Raw genomic sequence first — 25,118 nt, forward strand, 5'->3', positions numbered from 1 at the left:
ATTTTATAATGGAACCAAACATAATCAGTACTATTTTTTTCCAGACAGATATAATTAAAAACAAACTGAGGTACAATGTATGAAGCAATAACATGATTTCTAACGGTGCATTAATTACAAGAGATTGTCTAAAGTAAACAGGAAAAGCACACAGACGAACGAACGGACGGACGCAAACATAGAAATACGGACAAATCTATTTATGGTTGCTATATTTAGATATGTTAGAACATATGTAAATTAAATACATTCCAATGTAGGCACACGTACGTGATGTATAATAACTGCTATGATTTAGAGTTATCTCTTATTTATGTATTATATATGTGTGTTTTCAATTATTTTCTTAAGCCTTTTAATATCTAATTTCATCTTTCTACCTGTCAAAAACTGAACAGGTAAAACAATTAATTTCGCCCAGGCTATTAGTACGACTCATAAGCATGTTAGAATTACTTAAAGAAACCAACAGGTTTACAGCAACATGTGTCTTTATATTGATCAGAAAATACCATTTACATAGAAAACGAACATGGCATATAAGTTATTGCTATAAATTTTCAAGCATTATATTTAATCGCCAAGGATTTGCCCAGTTTGTGGAAAATTGAAACGAAAGCAGCCATTTTTTACGTGACAAACACGAGCGTTTACTATTGTGACGTTGCATACGAGACTCTATACTAAAACGAAATCCTACCGAAAAAGTATTCTCAAGAATATATCTTTTTGCTGTATATTTACTTGCGAAATTATTCGCAGTTTTCATTATTTTGTACTTTATTTTTCTTTCATTCACTGGAATAACGACTTAATGTCAACTATGCTGAGTGTGTTCATATTCATCTTGTTTTCTTATGTCCGGTGCGAACTTTTCACCTCTTTGGCCACAATGGAAAAGGGGCTAATAGCTGAACAGGCCATGGCAGATAAAATACGTGAATATATAACAAACGAAAAACAACGCTTACTTTCTCTAGAAAGGTAAGAATAGCTTAAACACGATTGAAATAAACTGTAATTAGGCATATTACTGTTGAAACACTTTATTTTGCTAACTTTACAATTTCTTGTTACCTTAAATGACATCTGGGATAATTTTAGAACGGTAAGTGACAGATTTTCTGCCATGAATACAAAATAACAAAAGGTGATACATAATTATAATGGACAATTTAAGTGCTTACAAACGTCACAGCACATTTTACCGTATTAAATCGTTATAATTTGATTCCTCTCTTTTAAACGTTTTAGAATTTTTTTTGGAACCGATTTGCCAAGAGTTAAACGTGCGCCTTAACAAATATAGTTAAAATGGACCATTTTCGTCATCACATTGACGAGATCTACATTGTATAGATCTAATAAAAGATGAATAGTTCATGTACAATATATGTACATTGTCGAAAATTATTGAAGATGTGTGATGAGGCGACGGACCGGGTAGAAAATGCGAGGCTCCGCCGAGCTATTTCCCGCGTTCCAAGCCGAATACACATATCTTCAATAATTTTCGACAATGTACCTACATTGTTTTTATTCTGTTATATTAATAGTTTTGTGCGTGTGTACATTTTTAAAATAAAATTTTAAAATGCATATCCCCTGAGGAGCCCCGATCGTTAAACCAGAAGGAAAAAATTAATACGCATGGCGCATGACTCAGTAAATACTGACATTCAATCCGCACCATATAATCCGTCAAAGCTGTTTGAAGAAAATAAGCAATGTATCAAAATTTATTTAATTCCAAGAGACAAATAAGTAAAATGAACAATAAATACAAATATTTTGAATGTTGTAAAGTCCATTTTAAGAACATTAAAGTTTTGAATTTCGCGCGGAAGCTGGAAGCTGACATGTTTCTGTTTGGAATGTGGCAGTAGAGTTCAGGGGTAAAATTTGTGCACTAGTTTTTTTTGGATTTGAAATATTTGTTTGAGATTTTTGAAGAAGAGGACGCAGTTGTATGGGCAGATATATAATGTAGTGTTCCTCTGATTCATTATCTTGGGGTTTAGGCAATAATAAATCCAAGACCATAACAGTTTCCTGGTCATTTGTCTCTTCAAGAGTTTTATTATATTGTAATGTTTCAATTTCTTTAAGTGGGGACCAGTTTATGTTCAGTTGTGACGGACACTCTGGCTCCGAGTCCGACATGACTGAAATGACAGGGGAAGTCGTCTGCAAACTGATAATGAATCAAATCTGAACGAGATTTGGGATTTGCCATATATATGACGGTGAAAAAATTACAAAAAAATCTTTTTTTGGTTTACATAAAATCTTTTATTTCATTCAGGTGAAAACGAAACAAAACAGCGAAAAAAAAAGATTAACCGGATACGCAATCGCAATTTGTTTATATAGTATCTATGGTGGCGGCCATGATTAATTTACGCATACCAGAAAAAAGTAGTTCCGCCGATCACGCGAGTGGGAGGAGCCAGAAAGTCGATAACCTGCTAATGTACGGATACAGCAAAAAAAATAACCGTACACCTTTATTCATTTAACAAATAACATCATTGCAGGATAAATGTATATAATATTTATATCATCACTAACTACAATTGGTTCGGACTTCCTGTATAGTAATCTTTTTAAGAGACAATTTTAATACTTCAGGTAGATATATTGTCCACTGCGATAAAAATGTTAAGTTCATGTAGGTTGTCCGTGTTGCCCCTATCAATAGTTGCGGAATAGAAATTAACGTATAGTCCGTCCGTCATTATATTACATCACAGTTCTCCAAATGAATCTTGTTTCATTAGATTCAAAGCAAAATAACATTCATAAAAGATGATAACACCACGATTAAAAGTGGTTCCCGTGTAAAAGTGATTGTTTTGTATGTGATTGCAATTTCTCAAAGACAAAAATCATGTACTTGTCTTCGTTACTTGGAGGATTTTTTTTAGTTCTTTTTAAATATTATGTTTATTTACAAGTAACATAGATAACCATGCAAATATAAGCAACTGAGCCGTATTAAACTTTCTTCCACAAAACTAGGTGAAATCCAATATTTTGTGTTTTTTTCTACATATTCAATATACTTTTCAAAAGTCCATACATCACGTTTCAAAACACAAATTTTCAATGCTTCCACAATTATTTGTCTCGGGTAATTTTGTTCAAAATGCATCTTTCCTTGTTGAATGTAACCTTGTATCAGATATGACATGAAAATCATGCTTTTTTCGTCTTCAAACACTGTTCTTGTAACTTCTTTTGTACAAATGGTACCAGAAAAATGGTAGTTATAGGTACAGTTGGAAAGTAGCCCCACGATCAAATTTTATCTCAGTTTAAGTCTTTGTAAGAATCAGGCAAGATGGTAAAATCAGAAACATGCATGTCTGCCTTTGAAATGTTCATTTTTAGTGCATTTCAATGCAATTATTACTCAATTTACCAACAAGATAAGAAAAACCTTGTCTTTTCCCCTTGATTCTGATGGTCAAAGTAGTCAAATTACACTTTGAAAATGGTATATATTTGATACCATGTTTCACCCACTGCCTGATTCTGACAGAGACTGATACTTAAAACGTTACTTTTTTTGGCTTTCCATCCGTTTTGGCAGATTAATAAATTGACCTTTTCCGTGTATTACTCAATCCAAGATGATTTTTTTTTTCAAACTCAGTTCTACGTGCCAACAATTAGGAGTAAGTTATTTACAACAAAGAAAAAATGCACCGAAGGTCTATTATACTGAAGATGTGACTAAACACGCAGCATACGTTCGACACCTGTTGCCAAATAATCTTGTAATCTATCTAATAGTTTAAGTATGGTTAATAATTTCACATTTGTTACCGATATGGTAATGGCATTTTGTAAGTCTTTCTTCTTGCAACACTATCTACAGTCAGATAATTTCGGAACCAAACTGTGGTCCAACTTCCGCTCAGATTGTTTTCCTAGAAGTTTTTTTAAATAGAATTACATATATCAGTTATGTTGTTCTAGTTTACGATTTGGTACAGTTGTTAATTTCACATTAAGATGTATTTGTAACAATGTTTCAGATTTTAACGAAAGAAATCTTTTATAACCGAGAAATTATTACATCAAGGTTTTCGATACCACAAGCTCGTAAAAACATTCACAAAATGTTTCAACTGATATTCTAAGGAACCCCCTCTCAAATACAGATGTACTTGTAAAGGATTAATGCGTGCGGCTATCTCTCATCCTTTATTTTAAGGTAATATTATACACATGGCACGGGAGGCTCAGTACTCACCGAATAAGTTAACTAAATCGATGAATAGACGCATTCGTAAGGGATAAAGTTATGATATTGTTGTCAAGTCGTGAAAGATAGCATTCTTTGGTAACATTGATTCGCGCTTAGGATCTTTACATTGAAATTAAAACACTATCTTTTAAAGAAGTATTTGGCATGACATGGGTTGTGTCCTTATTCTATGACTTATGATATACTGTGATTTTGTACCCTGGGATTGATTTTACATACCATGGGGATCGACATAACTTTTTATAGGTTTAAAATGGTTTTGGAGCTGGCTAGTAATCCTTAGTTTGTATATTTGTGTAATTCATATTCAGTTTCTTTATTTCCGGTGTAACATAACAAAGTTTTTGAACTGATTTTAGGTGTGTTCAATTGTGTAATATTTTTCAATAGTGGCCAGATTTTAAAGGGGGAGGGTTGTGATCACGCCAACATATACATATCTCTTGACATATACACCACCCCTATTCTCGTTATATTGCTAAATTAGTCGTAAATTACAACGTCATTTAGCAATTGTGCTGCCATAATTTCCACTAATAGTGCGTACACGTACGATTTTTTAAAATCTTATAAAGTTAAAAAAAAGTAAATGTAGATCTTTGTATGATGAAAAACGGGAAATCCAAAATAAATACTTCTGAATATATTTATGGCAGTAAAAGTTCCGGTGCTTTGAGAAATAGTTGACATAGTACCGTATAATACTGGTTTCCATCCATAAAATTATTGACATTTATGTCACTGGTATCGACTGAAAAAAAATTTTAATTATGAGCAAGTAAGTAACATTTTGTTTATTAATGCCTTTGGGTGCTTATGTGCAACGAAAGCTGGTCATAGTGTATTCTTTTTTGCGTCTTGGACTTCTGAATTGATTGTATCCACACCTTTCATGTAATGCGTTCACCGAATTTCTTAAATGATTTAAATTAACATGCATTAGAACACAGCGAGTTTGTTTAGTTCAGATGATTTAATGCTAGTCTTAACCTATATGTTACAATGTTCAGTTCAGATATGTGGTTTTGAATAATTACTACGCGATATCAAGTTGGCTATCGAATATTTTCCTTAATGTTGGTAAAATGGGTAATAAGCCAGAAAAAAAATATTGGTATAAAATTGGAAATAGCAAGATTTCGAAAAAAATATTCCAAGTTAAGGAAACGCATCCCTTTCACCGCCTCATATGGGCATTTTCGACACACTCTATTTTATAACTTGTTTTTTCAAAGTACATTTTTATTTCACATTCAAATATATAAAGTTGCATTGTTTTTTTTAGAATAGCAGATTCATTTGCAATACACAGCAGAGAAGGCTTACAGGATCCTAGTTCCTTCTTAGGAAACCCTATCAACGCTTATATATTTGTTAAAAAGTTTACAAGAGATTGGGAGAGACATATAGAAGATTCTTTGAAACATAAACAAACTCAATGTAAGATTGTTATAATCTTGAAAATCAGGATTTTATACTTCATTATCATAAAGTGAGCTAGTCGTTGCGCAGGGTAAACAAAAATATTTCAATATATGATTCCAAAAAAACAAAATATCCTCAGTTCCACAGAACACGCATAATACGAAGTAAATTAAGATTCCAGACTCTCAATTGATAGGGATTTTAGACCAGGTGAACCGATACGGTAAGGGCACTTTACAGTGTCACCAAGGCACACTTTAATTCTCTTAAAACTTGATATGGTAAATAACGGTAATAACAAAACAACCGATCGCAAATTTAGTTATTCGCCATTGTTTTCATCTTCCAAATTGATCATGACACTAGTAACTCCTCTGATATTTGGAGGAGCACATATTACATTGCCGCGGTACTTTACTAGACGTCTTCGTATATCAATGAAGTCAGGGTTACCCATTCAGTATTAGTTTTAAATTTGTTTCTCATGTGGGTTCTGTTTATATCTTGTTTATATTGTTTCTGTCCATTGTTTTGTCGTCTTAGAGTATGGACGTTTGACTTTTGTTAATTGTAAGACATTGATGCATCATGCATCCGGCGGTGTATTGTTCACGGTTTGAACATTGCCAGTGACGAATTCTTTTAATACATTCATGTTTACATCTGACGTTCTGATGAATGTGTAAACCGTTTTCCAAAATATGCATTAATGAGACCATTGTTTCGTATGTGTTTCACATTGAAAGAAGACATAATTTCACCAAATATATTATTTCTTTCATAAGTGACAGAAAAATTTAACAAAGAAATTGATCAACTTCGGGTGAATTTACCTGACGAAGAAGACTTTACAGGGTCAATTCAAGCTATACTACGACTGCAGGATGTGTATGACATACCAGCGAAACAAATAGCGGAAGGCAATATAAGTGGGATAACTACACGGAAATTAAGTGGTAACTATTATCATTCCACCTGACTATTACTGTTTCCATGGTTCTTGATTTGTTAAATGGTAAAGGACAGTTTCAGATTTTTGATGTTTCATAGGCGTATGGCAAGCCAAGGTGGACAAAAAATAAGTATTTTCTAATATTAAAAAATGATTTTTTGATATTACAAATTCATTTTTTAATATTACAAATTCAATTTGTAATATTACAAAATGTGTGATGTTTTATGATATTACTAAATCAGGAATTTGTAATATTAGAAAATGAATTTTTAATATTACAAAATCTTTTCTAATATTAAAACATCTTTTCTAATATTATAAAATGGTTTTGTAACATTAAAAAGTATGTTTTCTAATATTACAAAATAAGTTTCTTCTAATATTAAAAAAAAATTATTATTTAATATTACAAATAAGATTTCTAATATCACATAACTCTTTTTTAATATTAACAAAATCGACTGAATTTCTAATATTAAAAAGCGACTTTTTAATATTAGAAATTGATTTTCTAATATTAGAAAATTGTTTTGTCGTATTCAATTACGATTTTTTAATATTAGAAAATCATTTTTTTGTGATATTAAAAAATGTGACTGATTTTGCAATATTCCAAAGTGATTTTCTAATATTACAAATTCATTTTCTAATATTACAAATTCGTATTACAAATTCATTTTCTAATATTACATATTCAATTTGTAATATTAGAAAATTAATTTTTAATATTACAAAATGAATTTCTAATATTAAAAAATCTTTTCTAATATTAAAAAAATGATTTTGTAATATTACAAATTCATTTTCTAATATTACAAAATATTGATTTTTGTCCACTTTGGCTTGCCGTATAAAAGCGTTTCCCGTAGAACATTTTCAATGAAGAGCGCTTCATGTCTAGATACTATTGAAATTTTTTTTCTGTTTTGTATAGCACATATGTTTTGTATGTGTTTGTTTTTTGCTGTTATTTTGTTTTTAAGCATGCTTACTTGTATGTGAAGTCTGTATGCTTTGCATGTCTTGTGTTTCTGATATATATGTTCATTCCATTAAAAGCTCACAGAGCTTATGTTGTCTGTTATTATTTGTACCGAATCTGAATAAAGTTTTTGTATTCGTATTCGTTTTGTCTAGAATGTGCGACCGGTCAACGCTTTTACACACCGCATGGTTTATTCATCGACTCGTGAAATATCACGTGTAAAACCAATTATCCAATGCGATTGTATTATCGTATTTTAAAGATCTGCACAGTAAATATAATAATAACTAGATAATTAACATCATCACATCATAATAGTTAAAAAGTTCTCTTATCTAACTGAATCGATTTTTATCTCACATTTTTTCCGACGCAATCGGTATAGTTTCTATTTTCACCGTTTGACCTTGAAGACGCTCTTAAATAGAAAAGCAAGTCACATAATGGCAATTCTGTTTCCCGATTGTCAAAATACTGATAACTTAGTGACGTTCGGAAAAAAAAACTGTATCGTAATTACGTGCAATCTGTTACTTTCTTGAATGAAACGTATAAAATTATAAGTAAAGATTTTACTGTGTCGACTATCATTTTTAAAGATAGTACTTGTTTTTCAATTCAATAGCTATATATAATTGACAAATACGATTATTCCTTAATGAACATTTTTGTCATGTATGTTTTTTTCTAAATATATATCTCGTGTTGTCCATCGACATATTTTATGATTGCCTACGGTTTTTTGTTTATGTTTGTCTTTTTCGTGTTCTGAATTTATAAATCTAATCTACATCGATCATTTAACATTGCTTAAAAAAAGGGAAATATGACTTATGGTTGAAGTTTTAACGTCTTAAAATAACCAATCCCAAAACGACGCTTTTGATAAAAGCTACTCTCCAGCTCTGGATATGTTGTATCGAAGACGTTGGTATTCTCAATTCTGTCAACGCGTCACACCTTTTTCGACATTTTGGGGAAGGTAACTGAATTATCAGTCTAACATTTCAGCTGACGCCTGTTTTGAGATAGGTAGAATAGCATATGAAGATGGCGATTATTACCACGGATTTCATTGGATGTTCCTGGCAAAGGAACGACTTGAACAAGAAAAAGAGAAAACTATGCAGATGTCTGAAGTTTTAGATTATCTTGCTTGGAATGCCCACGAGGTAATAGCATGAAATATAATCCAGGAGTTCAAACGATGAAGTAAGAAAATGTAACGTATATGTCCTCATATTCATGTGTTATTTTTTGTATTATAGACTTTTTGAAGGTTTAGCCGCTAGCAATGAAAACTCTTCTGTCCGATATTACATATTAGAATTATGTACTAACATTCGATGAAGTCAAATATTTTACCATGTTTTACTTCTTATCGTTTTAAACTCGGATTTAAAATGACTATAGGGGACTTAGTCCTCTAGGTTTCTGATCTGAAGTAGGGCAAATGAAAATAAAAATGCTTAAATATCCGAAATTTTCATTTGAATCTGTAGAAATAACCATTATCCTTTTCCCAAAATGCTAATTTGTGAAAAATTAGGAAGAGAAAAAGTACAAAAACTAGTAAAAAAATCGTTGAAAATGCATTTTCAACATTTTTGCTCTGAATTGAACTCTTGAGTCAGTAATGTCCAACGAAGCATCGTTGTAACCATTACAATGTATGATGTTTTGAGTTCTGTGATTTAATGTGATTTTCTGTGACCAATCTCAAATTTGTTTTCCTGGTATATTTAGCTTGGAAACCACCAATATGCACTTGACACTACTGAAGAATTACTTAAATTAGGTAAGGAAGAAGTAAGTAATATAGATTATTCATATGTTAAAGTCACAAAAATACATTATTATTAGAAAACACAAAATAAGCACGTTTATCAATGATATTGATACATCTTTTAGTCTTATATTCTTGATGAAAGTAATTACTGGCTTCAGTAAAACCTTTAAAAAGCAACATTTGTTCAGAGAAACAAGATCGCTTGAAAACATCAAAATGTTTCTAGTAAAGCAAACAAGTCAAATCAAATTTTATGTGATTGTTTTTCTGTATGCGTTAGTTTTGCTTCATCTTTGTCTACATACAAATATTAATATTGCAAATTCTGGTACGCTGCACACATGTTTCAAAAATCTATATTAGAACCAAATACATAGGAAGATCTAAATCCAAAAGTAAATTGTATGCTGAAAGTACTCCAAAACGAAAAAATTTGAATAGGAATCCAAATTCATCGCGGAGATGTTATAATATCTACTTTCTTTGTTATTCACTGAATTAGCATTTGATTACTTGCACATACAAAAATGATAGATATCCATCTAGCCAATATGCATGCATGTACAGAGTTTGTATTTATTTTAAAATCTAGTTCAAACATTATACTAGTACCCTACATGCATCTCAACCGCCTAATTTGTACACCCACGTTATGTATTTTAACAAATCTAGTGAATACACATGCACAATGCACTTCAGATCCAGACCACATCAGAGCCAGGAATAATAGATTAGATTTTATAAGATTGGTAGAAGAAGAAAAGGAGGGTAAATCAAACGAGACGACTCGATTTAAACGAGACCTCACCAACACTGAACATTACATACCCAAACCTTTGGGCCCAAGCAATGATAACGCCGAATACAGATCGTATAAACGATTGTGTAAAGGAATAAATATAAAGGTACGAAAAGGTCATATATAGTATGTAAACAAACAATCAAATCATGAAACATACCCACCAGATAGAACCTACAAACTCACGCAAAGGAACCGTATTTGCTAATTGGTACGACTTTTAAGTTTTGTAGACGATACTTTGAAAGAGTTTTTTGTTTTTTATTTTCTACTTAAATATGAACTGTTCCTGATGTAAATATATATCGTAGATTTTTAATAAAATCGATAAATCCAACATGTGGCATAAGAAAATGTATACCAAATAAAACAATCAAATTCTTAAATTTGACTCTGCACTTATATATGTGTGGATTACTGTAAGCGTATAAATTTTCGCGGTTGCAATTTTTTGGGGGGATCTGAAAAGTGAACATGTTTGCTGGTATCAATATATGCGGTTTAATAAAATGACTTGTGCTGTATTATTTTAAAAATCAATTTTGCATTTACTATTTTCGCGCTTTTCAATCCACCGCGAAAATAGCGAAAATTTGCACACTGCAAACATTAATACGTTTTATCTAAATAAATATATTAGATTTAATGTTATTTGTAATACGAGTTCTTAAACACCATTCATGTTTACAAAAGTTATATAACGTCACACCAATTTGCAGCCAAAAGAAAAAGTGAGTCAGCTTGTCTGTAGGTACAGAGATAACAAACATCCTATTCTGATCCTATCACCAATTAAAGAGGAGCAGGTATACAGAGACGCAACAATGGTCCTTTTTCATGATATTGCCTCTGATGAAGAAATTGCGGTTATCAAATCTTTAGCAACACCAAGAGTAAGTTCTAACAGTTTTACTTTAATACTAGTCAATATTTATGTTTTTAAAATCTTATGAGGCTGGCTACATTAGATGTTTACTCCATCAACCGGAACGGTTGGTACAATCTTCCCCTGAATAAATGATGTTTGATAGCTATCCCTTTCCACCCATAAGAGCTTGAAATTAAGGACACTATTGACATGGAGACATCTATCGCTATTCTTGAATATCATCTTCAACTTGACAGATGAGTAAACCTTTCAAGTAAATTGTATGAAAAGCGTAGTGACTGATTTTCACAATATATATTCATATGTATTAGTTTTTCAAGTGTTCCACCATATGGAATATACACCTCACAAAGGTTTGCTATAAATTATGGCCATTACTCCATTTCCAGCTAGAACTATGAGACTTTTAAGTAGTCTAGTCGTACAAAGGTACAAACTTCTCCATGTCAAAGACAAATGGGAGGAAGGAGCTCAAACCATATTGTTTTTTCTCATAATGACCTGATATTTGTATTTGCAAATACATATAAGTATATCCGTCTTCTAAGGAGTATTCTGTAGTGTAGTGTTGTATCATTAACCATTGTGAAACTTACGAGCTCTTCTTTGTTCATTTAGTACATAGACGTATTTGACAAGAGAACATGTGTTTTCAATGTAACGCACTAACAACTTACATAAATACTGTATTTCATGCGCTCGGAAGTGCATGACTACATGTACTTGTAGGATAGATCAAACGGTAAAAGATTTAAACCTGTATTGAAGTTAAAAAAACAAAATAAATGGTACTATTTTATCACTATTCATGTTCATGTTGTTAGCTAAACAGAGCTACAGTTCATGACCCCGCAACACATAAATTGGTGTACGCTACTTATAGAATTACAAAAACGTAAGTAAACGACTTTATACAGTTTGCACTTTAAACTACGTAATATATAGTATATATAGAATTATAACAAAAAACTTTAATAGAAAAATGTTAATCTAAAATATACAGAAGTGAAGATACAAGACAATAATCAAATAAAATGTATAATACATAACTGATAAAAGATACAAAGCGTAATCAAGGGAACTAAGGTTATAGCGGTTATCAAAAGAATGTAATCCAGGGGCAAAGACCAGACATGGAAAACAGACATACACAACAAAGAATATAAAGTAACTAAAATCATACATACAAAGTAACAAAAGCAAATGAGCAACTCGGTCTCCACTAAAAACTAGGAGCATGGACTAGGTGCACCGGTAGAGTAAGCGTCCTCTGCCTTTCAAGAAACACCCACCGAGTTGCTCGTAAATAGTCGTCGGGGTAGACGAAAGAGGAAAGGAAAACTATGACCCGTTGAATACATATATATCTAAAATGTAACCCCAAAACAAAATTATCAGTATATCTTGTATAATGCACTTTTATTTTATGTCTTTAAAATACATTTGTCTGTTCGCTGTCATTCATTTGTTAATCTAAATAGAGTGCTGTATTTTATTTATGATTTATGTGTCCTTATTTGCAATGGTTCAAGTAATGTACCGATAAAACATACTTAAGGATTGAAAAATGTAATAAAAGTATTAACTTCTTTGTTTTATTTTCGGTCAGGGAATCGCATGTTTCTGGGTTTAAATACATTACTCTTGAATTTTCCTGAACATATATATTAAAATATATATTAAAAGGAATCTAATATTTAGTTTTAATACAAAAAAATTCCTTTTTGGCATTCTACCCTTATCTTATCGGTAATTGTTGACATAATCTAAACGCTCTATCAAAACATTTTGTTTATATATAGAGCTTGGCTGAAATCATCAGAGGACAAGGTGGTAGAAAAGCTACAGAACAGAATTAATGCTGTTACAGGACTAGATCTAGATTCAGCTGATGATTTACAGGTTTTATGCAATTATCCAGTTTCTTATCACAAAAAACTAGTATTTAGATTGTTTTCGTTTGCAGATAATGTATTAATAATAATGGCAAATCTGAAAATTTATAAAAGGGGACTTTCGTTCCAGAAATTAATAATAGTGCGACTGTAGTCTATGCTTCACGCATTTTAACCACAACTTAACAAAATATTTCAACCAAAGTAGGATTCAATCTCTGTAAACCCCTCTCAATGTACAGAACATTAAATGTTTATTCGATTGTGTTCACTTTTCAGGTAGCAAATTATGGAGTTGGTGGTCACTACGATACACATTATGATTTCTCGACGGTATGTTTACTAACCAATTAGTCTCTTATTGTAAATGAATTCACCCTATTGTTTAAATGGATTGTCTGTAGAACATAAAGAAGCATAATAATTTGGAGCTATATAAATTTTGCATAAAATACACATTTTGTTTGTATTTCAAAGTCTTTCCAACTGGTTTTGGTTGTTCTTACGCTGCTTTCGTTTAATTGAACATCTCTGTTATCGTATTTTTTCGTAGAAAGTTTATATCAGCATAATGACATATATGATGCTTTAAGTCCTCTTCCAAGGAAACACGATAATAGACAACAGTTTAAACATGAGCTTAACAAATTGATCTACAAGTAGTTGTCTTATACCTAGCTGATATAAAATTTCACATTCACACAGCATTGATAAGGTTAACGTGGTTATAAGTAATGCCAAGGAAGCTTTGTTGTAGATTGAAAAATGGAAAATAGGGTGTATTTAAGTTACAAAGGAGTATATGTAGATTCATGTTTTTTAGAGGGACGACGAAGACAAATCAGAATTGGAACAAAGAGATGGCAACCGTATAGCTACATTTTTATTATACGTAAGAGGATCTGAAATTCATTCCTACGCCTAAGATAATAAAATTGGGAAAATGATGTGCCAATGTCCCAACACACAAAAAAAAGATTATTTGTTGTCATATTACCAAAAAAATGTTGCATATGTATCACAGTTCATAAAACATCTCTGACAGCAAAAAAGAAATGCATAGTGATTGATTCACTATTATCGCTATCAAATCTGAATCGACGTGGAAACTAAGACACAACATATACAATTATCTGTTCAATAAATTAAGATATGATTATTCGGCTATTTTTGTATTTCAAAATTTTTTGAAGTCTGTAAGATTTTGGTATGAATTGACAATTCAACGTTGAATATATTTTGGCAATGAATTTATTTGATATGAAATCCCTTTTGAAATAAAATAAGACATTGTTGTGTATTTTTGACATAGCTATGACTACTAAATGAACATAAGTTTTTGTAGGCTAATTTCGGATAGTTAAATGCCAACTATTTTTGGTTAGTAATAGTACTTGATAAAAATATATCTTTGAACAAAACGAAACAAAAGTCATTTTTTTATCCTCCCTTGATTTACAAAATTACAAACAAGTTTTTATTTTTTGTTGAAGAAAAATAATATCAAATGATAATTCTTCTATGTAACCTAATTCTTATACTGTGCATGTCTGAATATTATTTCAGTGATAAGTTACTTTTCAAGGTTTCAATGCTTATTTTTAAATTAACTGATTTATCTCCCTTTGACTTAGAAATTAAGTTCATTTTTTTCGTCTTGGACGGTGACATTCAAGTATCGTTTTCTCTTTTTGTTCTTATAAATCCGCAATGGGTATGTTCTGTGACTGAATATCTTTTCGATTTAAAATCATAAAACAACTAACTAAAATACTGGCAGTGTTAAGACCCATAAAAGTATTCAATTCTACAACATCTATTGCTAGATTTGCTATCTAATGTCATTTTTTCTATTTGTTGATGGTGAAGTGTGATGCCAATTTCCCTTCAACGGTATATTTGTCGTCTCAGGGGGACTAAAGCAGTCTCCTAGTATGATGATTTTTGTCACGGATAACTGCATGTTAATAGATAGCCATTGTATTTTTTAATTGGTATGTAGGCACATTTGTCGTTTCTACTTTCGTTTCTTAACAAATTTATAGAAAGTTATATTAGAATACATCTAAAATCAGGGGCGTAGCTAGGCCTGTTTTAGTTGTACACAAAATTACGACGAGGGGTCTTGGGGGGCGGGGGTCGCTCAAGGCCCCCAGTGAGTCCGGCAAGGCAAAGCCCTGAAGGAAACGCCTGAATTTTAACGATTTTGGAGCCAGATTTTCAGAGCCTATACTATGTTCATGGTATGCATATGTGATAAATAACCTTTATTTCATCTTTAAAATGTGTGTTTTTATTTTTGTTACTATTTCCGAAAGTACACAACTGCGTATTTGCGTATAGGCAGCTACGCCCCTGAAAATTGTGTAAACAAAAGAAAAGTACTAATAATCAGTATTTGTACACAATTAAATCGAAGATAGCGCTGTTTTTTTTTCTTTAAGATGACAGACGTTGATGCAGGTGGTGCCACTGTGTTTCCTAAAATAAACGTTCGAGTTTCCCCAAAGAAGGTAATTAAAATAAAAGTTTTGTTTCAAGGGATATGACAAAAATGCTTTTCTGTCTTTTACCGATGTAATGGAAAAAGGAGTAATTTCCACAGTGACAGATATTTGTAATTGGCACTTCGTAAAAGCAAAGATGACCTGCGCATTACTATAAACTTACAGGGGATTACGTTTTGCAATTATGATGAATCTAGGTTTGGAGACTTAATTTCCCAAAATGATACAAATGTTCTTAATGATAGAATGGTTAAATCTGGGTTGGGAGACTTAATTTCAAAATATGGTACACATGTTCCTAATGGTAGAATGATTTTTATGATACACCTTAAACACATGCCATAAACATATTGATTATTCGAGCAATTTTGATTATGATTGTTGTCGCAGCGCAACAGATATTTTACTTCGATTATGCAATAGCTTTATTCTTGTCGCAGCACAACACAAAGAATATTTCGATTATGCAATAAAGCTTAACTGTTGTCGAAGCGCAACACGCAGAATACCTAGATTATGCAATAAAGCGTGGTTCTTGTAGAAGTACATTATATCATTACGCATTTAAGAGAGAAGACAAGACTTTCATTCGTAAGCACACTACTATCCTGAGGGAAAAATATATATTTAACCCTTTGGGTTTTGTTTGGAAAAGGTGACCTATAGGAGATCCATTGAGCAAGCACGTCAAACACAGCAGGGAAGTACATGCTACTTTCCTATGCAAGCCACAATACCAACATTGCATAAAGGGTTTGGTATTGTCATCTTACTGCTCACACACGTGTCAAAGAAGACTATGTATGGATATCCCTTATTTGATAGAAGTTTAAGATAGGTTACTACAGCCGAAATTGGATTTCCCCTACTCATGATCTCACGGTTACGAAGTATGCGCTGACATCTTGCTCCACTAAGGGACGATATCAGTTTAACCATATGCTTTGAATAAATACTTGATATTATATTCATAAATCACAACAAAACACCTGCTAGTGTCAATGTAGCGGCGTTGGATCGACATTTTGCGCGCGTTTGATACTTAACCTCATGAAATGAAATGAAACTATTTAAAGGGGACTGCAGTGTTTTGGTACAATCTTAGACGTAGTGGAAAAGGCATTATGGAAACCGTTCACGCTGCTTGCCCTGTTATGGCTGGAGTAAAATGGGTGTCCAATAAATGGATTAGAACTCGGGGACAAGAGTTCAGACGACCTTGTGGACTAACAGTTGATGAATAATCAGGAGATGCAATAATTGACAATCTTTGTTTAATGTTCTGTTTAACGATTTTTCTGAAATATTGATGTTTTAAAAAATCTTAAGATTTGTTTTGACATTTCCGAATAATGCAATTTTTCCGGAATTTTAAAATTGTATATTGAAATGTTAATAATCATTATCATCCCGGTTAAAAGAACTGTACCAATTCATCATATCATTATGTGCATAATCCTTGTTAAACGTACGGTTAAGCATTCCTTTCAAACAACATATGCCAGATATCATAACCCAACGTTTGTATTTAAAATAAAGTTCAGGCGAAGAACAGACCAGATTATTTTTAATTACAACCCAATGGTTAACAAAAAACACTGTACTTTTGCACGTTTCATAATTTGCCCTCTTAATGAAAGACGAAAAAGTTAGAATTAGATGTATATCTAAAGATAACATGTTTTTCATTATTCTATTATACAATATGAGCAATAAGTTTCCATATACTTAGCTTATTAACAATCTCCTTCTTCGACAAATACGTTAACGGAGATCTTACTAAAGAAATCCAATTGCTGACAGTTCTTTATGCTTGTCTTGACACAACGATAAGTATCATCTGATTTCAAAGCTTAAATTATTTCTGAATTCTCCACGCAAGACAAACATGGTAAATTCGACATCGTTTAATTAATATTGTTTATGATTATAAATAATTTATATATGAACAAGTTATTGTAATACCTTTAACTGCAAAGATAAAATATTTTAATAATTAATGCAAAATGTAAGGCAATATTGTTTTGAAAGCGCATTGTTTATAGACTATTGCCCAAACCACAAATATCTTCAGGTTCTTAAGGTTCAACATGATATTCATTGTTGCCCCAGTATCTATATCTCGTCTGTATATTCACTTAAGAGTATTGTTTTGACTGTTATTATTTTTTTTAAAGTATAACGAATACTTATTTGTTCGAGAAAACAATAAGTTAGTTGAGTGGTTTTCCGCGTCAAAATGCGAAAAAAATAATACTAACACTATATTTTAGGTTTCGCACAATCACTGCAATTTAATTGGGGTTTGATAAGTACCTGCAATGTTTATTGGGTGTATATAATTATATATGTTATGTATTTTATTTATAAAAAAGTATTTTATTAAAGTTATTTGTTTTATTCTTGAATACACATTAAGTACTTAATGGTTCTGTTACTTAGTTGATCAAATGAAAAAAAAAGCGATTAAATCTAACATCACATTTAATGCAGATGGGTATTACCTTACGAAATATAAATATTTGATGTAATATGGAAGGAAATATTTTTTTTGAAAGATCAAAAACTTACTTTTCCTGGAAAAATCTGTTATTAATAATCTTATTATCATTTTCGATTAAAGACAATATTGGAATTTCTCATTTGTCAAAATGGTGTTCAATCAAAGTATTTTCGGTCCAAATTATCACTAGTTAAACAATTGCTCATTGATATATATTAGTATGTTTTAATACTTTTATGCATATTGTGAATAAAAATTATATCTATGAATAAAAGGAATGCGTTTAATGTTTTTTTAGTCGTATATTAAAACCATTAAGTAGCACATTAAAGATTTAACACCTTTATTTTTGCCAGATATTGAGACTTAGCACCATATATAAAATATTTAATTGTTGTATTAGACAACAGCTTGATCGCCCTATCAATATGAACGAAGCCGTATATAGATGAAATTATATAACATCAATTCAAGCAAAAATGGTAACACGAAATTTTCTCACATGAAATGTAATATTGTTGTCATAATGATAAAGGAGCAGTGAAAACAATATAAGAGGTAAGACCGTGCTTGATTATATATCTAAAATGCTTAAGTGACAGAGTCAGCCAAACCTCTAATTGAAAGCTTTTGTGTTATCCTACATCTTGGTAAAAAGCTTCAAAGAGAGAAACTGCAAACGTCCCCCCCCCAAAAAAAAAAATAGATAAAAAAAAAAATAAAATAAATATCTTAATTGCATCTAAAATGTTAATGAACATCTTAAAAAATGTCATAGAAAATATTAAAAAATATAAAAAAGGCGACAACTATTTATTATGTTCTTAAGGATTTTGACGTTTTACATCTATATTAATCATTCAGAGTATACAATGAGAAAAAAATCTCTGTTTTTAATAGAAATATATTACAGTGTTTTAAATTACATAAGCTGAATATTTTTAAAATTCTTGATGCCTGAAAATTTAATAAGGATGAACTAAAAAAAAAGCGAAATACAGATAGAATTATTTCACTTTAAGTAGCAATCTTTTTGATATCAGACAGGAGGTGATTCTTGCATATCAAAAACCCACCGAATTCAGTTCAATTACTTGTTCAGAAACCGTTATAGATCTATGGCAAGCCGTTGTGGAATTTATTCCCCATTTATTGATATCAGTAAATTATTTAATGATATCAATAATTCATTTATTGATATAAATAAATGAATTATTGATATCAATAAATCTTACATATTTATTAACTGTTAATAAGTATATACTAATATCAATAAAGGATTTATCAACATGTTAATACATATTTATCAACATGTTGGTAATTAATTATTGATATCAATAAATTGTTCAATTTATTAACATGTTAATAAATATTTATTAACATGTTATTAAATCATTTATTGATATCAATAAATAGCTGAATTAATAACGTGTTGATAAAGAGGGTGCCACATACGCTCTTTAATCGTGATCAGAAATGTGTTTGTAATTCTGATTATCATTTACAAGGTAAACAAGCGCACGGTAGATTAAGTTTAAAGCGCGATGTTTCCAGTTGTTATTGTTTACAATGTTGGTCAGAAGTAGAAGATTACAATCAAATCAAAGTATGGCAGAGAGTTTCAAAGCTGATCGACCTAATACAGTTATGTTGGATCTTGTTCACGCTGAACGAAGGTTAAAAATGTTTAGTATACAAGTCAAGGACAGGGGGAGCAATTTTAAGCACAGGCATTTGTTTCATATACAAAAATGGTGGTAAGGAAGACGAGGTGACCACCAATCAGGGGCTTCTCTGGCTTTCAAAATTCTGCCTCCAGAAAAATCACCAGCTGCCAGTTTTAGTCGCCAATTTTCAGAAATTAAAGCCAAAATGGTTGCCATAAAATGTTTTTTTTTCTAATTTTTAAAATATGTCAGTATTAAGTCGAGTAATGAATTATCTGTGTAAATTCATCAAAGTAACCTCTTCATTCATGACATACATGTATCCAAGATTCATTCTTGATGCTTGTACATGTATAAAGAAGGTTTTAAGCTCTAGTCTAAGTCAGGATCTAAAACCATTAGTCACTCTTGTATGCAAAATATTAAAGTACTACTGCATATTTTTTTATTTTATTGGTTTAGATAATAATAAAGCATAAAACAAGTTATTAATGCATTTCACCCTTTTTTTCCTAAATGCTTTATTTTTTCCTCGCCACATACATGTATTATGTTCTTCAACATGTGAGTGTGCAATAAATTATGTGCTTACCAAATTGTCATTTTTATAAGGAGACGGACTTTGTTTAAGCTATGCTTGTTTCCGAATCCTTGTCTTATTACTATTATATTTTGTAAATTATTGTCATCAAACTATTTCTGAATAAAATATGTTTAAAAAACAAAATTAAAACACATCTTTCCAAAATAGATTGTTAATATTCTTTGATACTTCTAATAACTTCACCTTTTGTAAAGAAAAGGCTCACAACAGTGATTTTAACCTGAAGTGTCAGCTTACATATATAATAATAATATAGGGCTTAAATATAATGAACAATCAATGCTAAGATACCTAAAGTTTGAAAATGACCTATCAAGTTTTATGTCATGGCATAAGATCAAATTTGAAAACTTTTTACTACCTACCCATAGCACTTTAGTCTTCGAGGTGTTCATTCTTAGCACTGATATCAAATTAAAATAATTTTAGTGATTCTCTTACAGATGAAACTCTACCATCTAGAAATAAATTATAAACAAGTAAGGTGAGAGAGGGTCACTCTTTCTAATTCAAAGAAATTTGATAAGTGTCCATTATTTGTCGCACAACGTTTTGGCCCTTGATATAATATTGACCCAGTTGCAAAGAAATTAACTAGAATTACAATTTTGATGTGCTTTTTTAATGAAATCCCATTCAGTTGAATCAAGCCTTCTCAAAATCGATGAGTAACAATAGATTTTCCTCCTTATTGTATTCTGAATAATGCATCAGGTCATTAAGTAATCTGGTATTCTCTCAAGACATTTGATGGGGCAAAAAAACCCAATACCTCATTGTACTACTATAAAACATTAATATCATATTTTTGTTTTTACCAATATTACATTATCAATGTTTTGTGTTTCATTGTTTTTGTTCTATACATGTATGTACAATGTACATGTATTTGTATTGATCACATAAACAGTCTTAGTTTTTCATTTTGGGGTGGAGCTTTTGAGATAAAATTTATATGAATTGTACACGAAATAAGCACTTTGCAAGAATTATCGTTCTTGATTTGGTTTGATTTTGGTTAACTTAAGTTGGATGTTAAAGTGTAATTTTCTCAAAAGTACAGATCTAAATACAAAAAGGACTAGGGTCACATAAAATTTAGCATATGTCCACCAAAAAAGCATCGTCTGATCCATGGGTTTTTCTACACCATGAGTCACTTTACCATAGGAACTGACTGAATCTTATATGGATTACTACTTAAGAATAACTAATCCATATTGTCTCTCCTAGACATAGAAATGCCTCGCTTTGATTTGCTTTTAAGATGATTTTTCTTCCGTTAACTATTTGTTTAGTTAAATGATCTAAATGACCGGCTGGAAATTTTCGTTAATTGTTTTCCTTAAAATTGTGTAAGCTCTTTTCATTTATAAAGACATGATTAGAATATACAAACCATGCAATAATATTAGAGGAAATATGAAAACATTAAAGAGAAATTAATTACTTAATCTACCGGTTTAAATATTGGACAGTCAACACCTGTAGTAGATGTTGATAAGACGACAGTAACTAAATTATCACAGGCAATTTTGGAAAAAAATTCCCGTCAAGGGCAAAGATATTGTGCGCGCGAAAACAATGGTGTTGTGAAAATAATATTTGCTTAAAAGATACGACGTAGATAAACAAAAGACGATACTACTTCCAGATATGTGTATAACAAAGAACAATTTGATTCTTTTCCGTGAAACTCCTGTCATAGAAATTTAAACCTAACATTTTATTACATTGTCCGATAATTACGCTATGTACACCGTCAAATTTTATAGAAATGTACAAGGGTCGGTCTGCTATTCTAAAAAGGTTTGCTTCTCGATTTTGTTTTAAGGACCCATACTAAGTTCTTTTATTTTGTAAAAGCTTTGATCAAAAAGGTAAAAAAACCGAAAGATTTAAGCAAAATTTAAAAAAAAATGACTGATCTTTTTTCAGGGCAACAGGCAAAGAGGAGTTTGTCGGCTCTTTATATTATGACACATTTGTTCCATCAGATTAAGCTCTTATCAACATAGGGACACTATATAGACTGAGTTTAGGAACTTGATTTTAAAGAGACAACTTATAAACCTTCTATCCCATACTAAGCTTTAACTTGCACTATGATATGACGAACGTGATGATTTTCACTTTTAAATTGTAAACTTCCCTTTCTTATTGACAATATGCCAACATATCTAGCCTATGGAGTAATCATTTTACAATTAACCCGTTATTGTGGAAGCTGTCATATGTATGCTTTTTGTAAGGTATCGATACTGTTAAATAAACATCTGAAACAGGGAAACGTTCAGTCTTTGGACATACTACTTCTATAGAAGTTGTAAGGTCGCCATTTATATTGGATTGTCCGATATGAAGATTATTTTTAACAAATGAGACAAGATATCTTCTGTTAGATTCCTGGTCTTACTGAATTGACAACCTACCGATCGTGACACTAGCTGCAATTGTGAAACTCCTTTAATATATTATATATAAGATCAGGTCAAAGTACCTAAGTCAAATGAACTACAGTATTTTTTTTTTATCACAGTACTTTTATGGGAGGCCATTGAAATGTCAAAGAGATGTATGTCATTTCTTTATAAATCTTTAGTGAATTCTTGACACGCTGTATGTTTTTTTGCATGATTTATTGGTATGTATTATTCAGTTTAAGATCAAATCTTAATGCGTTTTTATATTCATAGTTGGTGTTGTCTTATGGAAAATCCTAATTTTATTTTTATATTTCCGTCAATTTGTCCAGTTTCCACATTATTTACTGTATTTACATTATGATACTTTACTGAATTGAATGATTTCACCCAAACGTGAGTAGCTTCGTTGATAGAACCCTTTGCTGAGGAGATGCAGAAATGCGATTCAAATACATCAATAATCAGTCCTATATAGATAGTCATAATCCCTATAAGGGGAGGGGTTATGCTGGCCCATTGTGAAATTATTATTGCTAGACTATTTTCGGATTATACTCAATTGCAATATTTCGGATGCCGCTGGAAGATCAGGACATACTACACCACAATCCAGCCCCGATATTCGTGGGAGTTCATATTGTTAGTGCTTTGTGCTACATCTTGTCTTCGATTTTTATGTGTAGTCCATTTGCTCCGTTCGTTGCAGTGTATGTGGATCGTATTTTTTCTTTTCAATTAGGCTATATACTAAGTACTTGGATTCTGATGAGTCTTACTTGTCCCATTATTGACACGTAAGTTTTTCTTTGCCCATATTGTGTTAAGACATCGTTATATTTAAGAATTAGGCGTTTCAAAAGAAATATCGAGTGATGGTTTCTTTGTCACAAACTAGTAAGCATTAGACATATCACAACACTAATGCTTTGGTCAAATGAATAGGACAAGACTCGATCAGATAGTGCATATGTGGTATATTTATTGACATTTTTATCAGTCAGAAAATAATGCAGAAATCTGTAAGCAGAAAAAAACTCTTCGGAACACAAGGACTTCATATACCCAAGATATGTTTGTAACGTAAAGGTTTAGACAAAATTTAAATACAAGCCATATATTGCAGGACATATGAAATTGGCAGTAAAATCAGTGATATGGAAATTGTTGTAAAACACCCGATGGGCGTAACGCAAATGTGTTGGACATGTAAATGTATCAACTTCCGTAAAATTTTATTCCATTTAGATGTTGTGAAAAGATTAAGAACTGGATGCTTGCATTCCTAAACCAAGATCCGATAGATGTGCCTTATAATACGTGAATTGATGTTGATGATCCTGAAACCATCAAATAATAGCTGTTTAAGCTTGATGCCATGCATTGGAGTATCAAATATTGTCCTGATAATATTGACAAACCAAGTCCGACAGATAAAAGTAAAAAGACTTATACTATTTAGTAATGTTTGGAACTTTAATATCATTGGAATATTTTAGTGTTTTAATTAAAGTGTATCCTGTTGTGTTACTCACTTTTATATGTGAACTGAGAACTGCGTATCCGATGTTTACTCAAGTCAGCGTGGGATCATCTTGTTATTAACTATAACTGCAATTCTCTGAAGAGTTCTATCCTAATGTCAAACTTATTTTTGTTGTCATTTGTTTTGTATTTATCTTTTGTGTTTATCAGTTTAATGACACTTAATATTATTTATTTTAGTTCATTTCTGAGGTTCAGTTGTCAAACTAATCAGCCATATTTAAATGCCGCCACTTTTATCTTTATTTTATGTTTTTTTGCATTGTTGACAAATGATAATAATTGAACTTTTCAAAACAAATGCATGTCAGTGAATTCTCCTGAATATGTAAATTGACAAATAAAAGACAGCAATAACATCTTGCAGATATGAGTTTAGAATCTTATTTAGAATTTTTGCTTGTACCAAGTCAGGACCATTGCGATACAAGATGATGTAATACCGGTATCTATTTTGCTAGATTTGTTTTGGACTTGACTTGATTATGGATTGGATAGTGTTTGGTAATATTGTTATTAACCCTATCTAATAGTCGAATAGGTTGCAAAACAATGGTGTAAATCTCATTTTCATATTTTGTAGGGTACTGCAGTATTCTGGTATAACCTTCGACGAAGTGGGAAAGGAATAATGACAACTAAACACGCAGCATGTCCAGTTCTGAAAGGAGTTAAGTGGGTATCAAACAAGTGGATTAGAACCAGAGGACAGGAGTTTAGACGTCCGTGTGGACTTTCAGTGCACGAGTAAATACATGCAAAGGATGGTATGGGAAGGATTGGGATAATCAAGATTGCGTTGAAACTCGAGACAACAAAACAAGCAACGGCAAAGAGAATAAAAGGCTAAAATACG

General features: G+C 31.3%; 1 protein-coding gene across 2 annotated transcripts; it reads left to right on the forward strand.

The window, feature by feature from the left end:
- The first annotated feature begins 528 nt into the window (after window positions 1-528).
- Window positions 529-25,118, forward strand: LOC148607929 (prolyl 4-hydroxylase subunit alpha-1-like). 2 transcript variants are annotated; one of them, XM_088545310.1, is made up of 13 exons: window positions 529-984; window positions 5,562-5,716; window positions 6,487-6,657; window positions 8,653-8,813; window positions 9,388-9,439; window positions 10,130-10,335; window positions 10,949-11,122; window positions 11,943-12,013; window positions 12,921-13,020; window positions 13,293-13,346; window positions 13,837-13,905; window positions 15,458-15,526; window positions 24,846-25,118. In XM_088545310.1, exons 1-13 carry the CDS (start codon window positions 815-817, stop codon window positions 25,011-25,013), a joined length of 1,620 nt encoding a protein of 539 aa, XP_088401436.1. In that variant the 5' UTR covers window positions 529-814; the 3' UTR covers window positions 25,014-25,118. The 2 variants fall into 2 exon arrangements, with proteins under 2 accessions (XP_088401436.1, XP_088401435.1); XM_088545309.1 differs by lacking the exon at window positions 24,846-25,118 and adding an exon at window positions 16,597-18,452.

Source organism: Perna viridis, chromosome 9 (assembly GCF_037379345.1).
Source record: "Perna viridis isolate PV_CMFRI_1.1 ecotype Kerala chromosome 9, ASM3737934v1, whole genome shotgun sequence".
NCBI classification, from domain to species: Eukaryota; Metazoa; Mollusca; class Bivalvia; order Mytilida; family Mytilidae; genus Perna; species Perna viridis.

Bases quoted from the DNA above. Each gene is read 5' to 3' on its own strand.
- LOC148607929 (XM_088545310.1), top strand. From the start codon at position 815: ATGTCAACTATGCTGAGTGTGTTCATATTCATCTTGTTTTCTTATGTC. The intron at 5,717-6,486 runs GTAAGATTGTTA...TTCTTTCATAAG, and splicing joins GAAACATAAACAAACTCAAT to TGACAGAAAAATTTAACAAA. The intron at 13,906-15,457 runs GTAAGAGGATCT...TTTTTCTTTAAG, and splicing joins TAGCTACATTTTTATTATAC to ATGACAGACGTTGATGCAGG.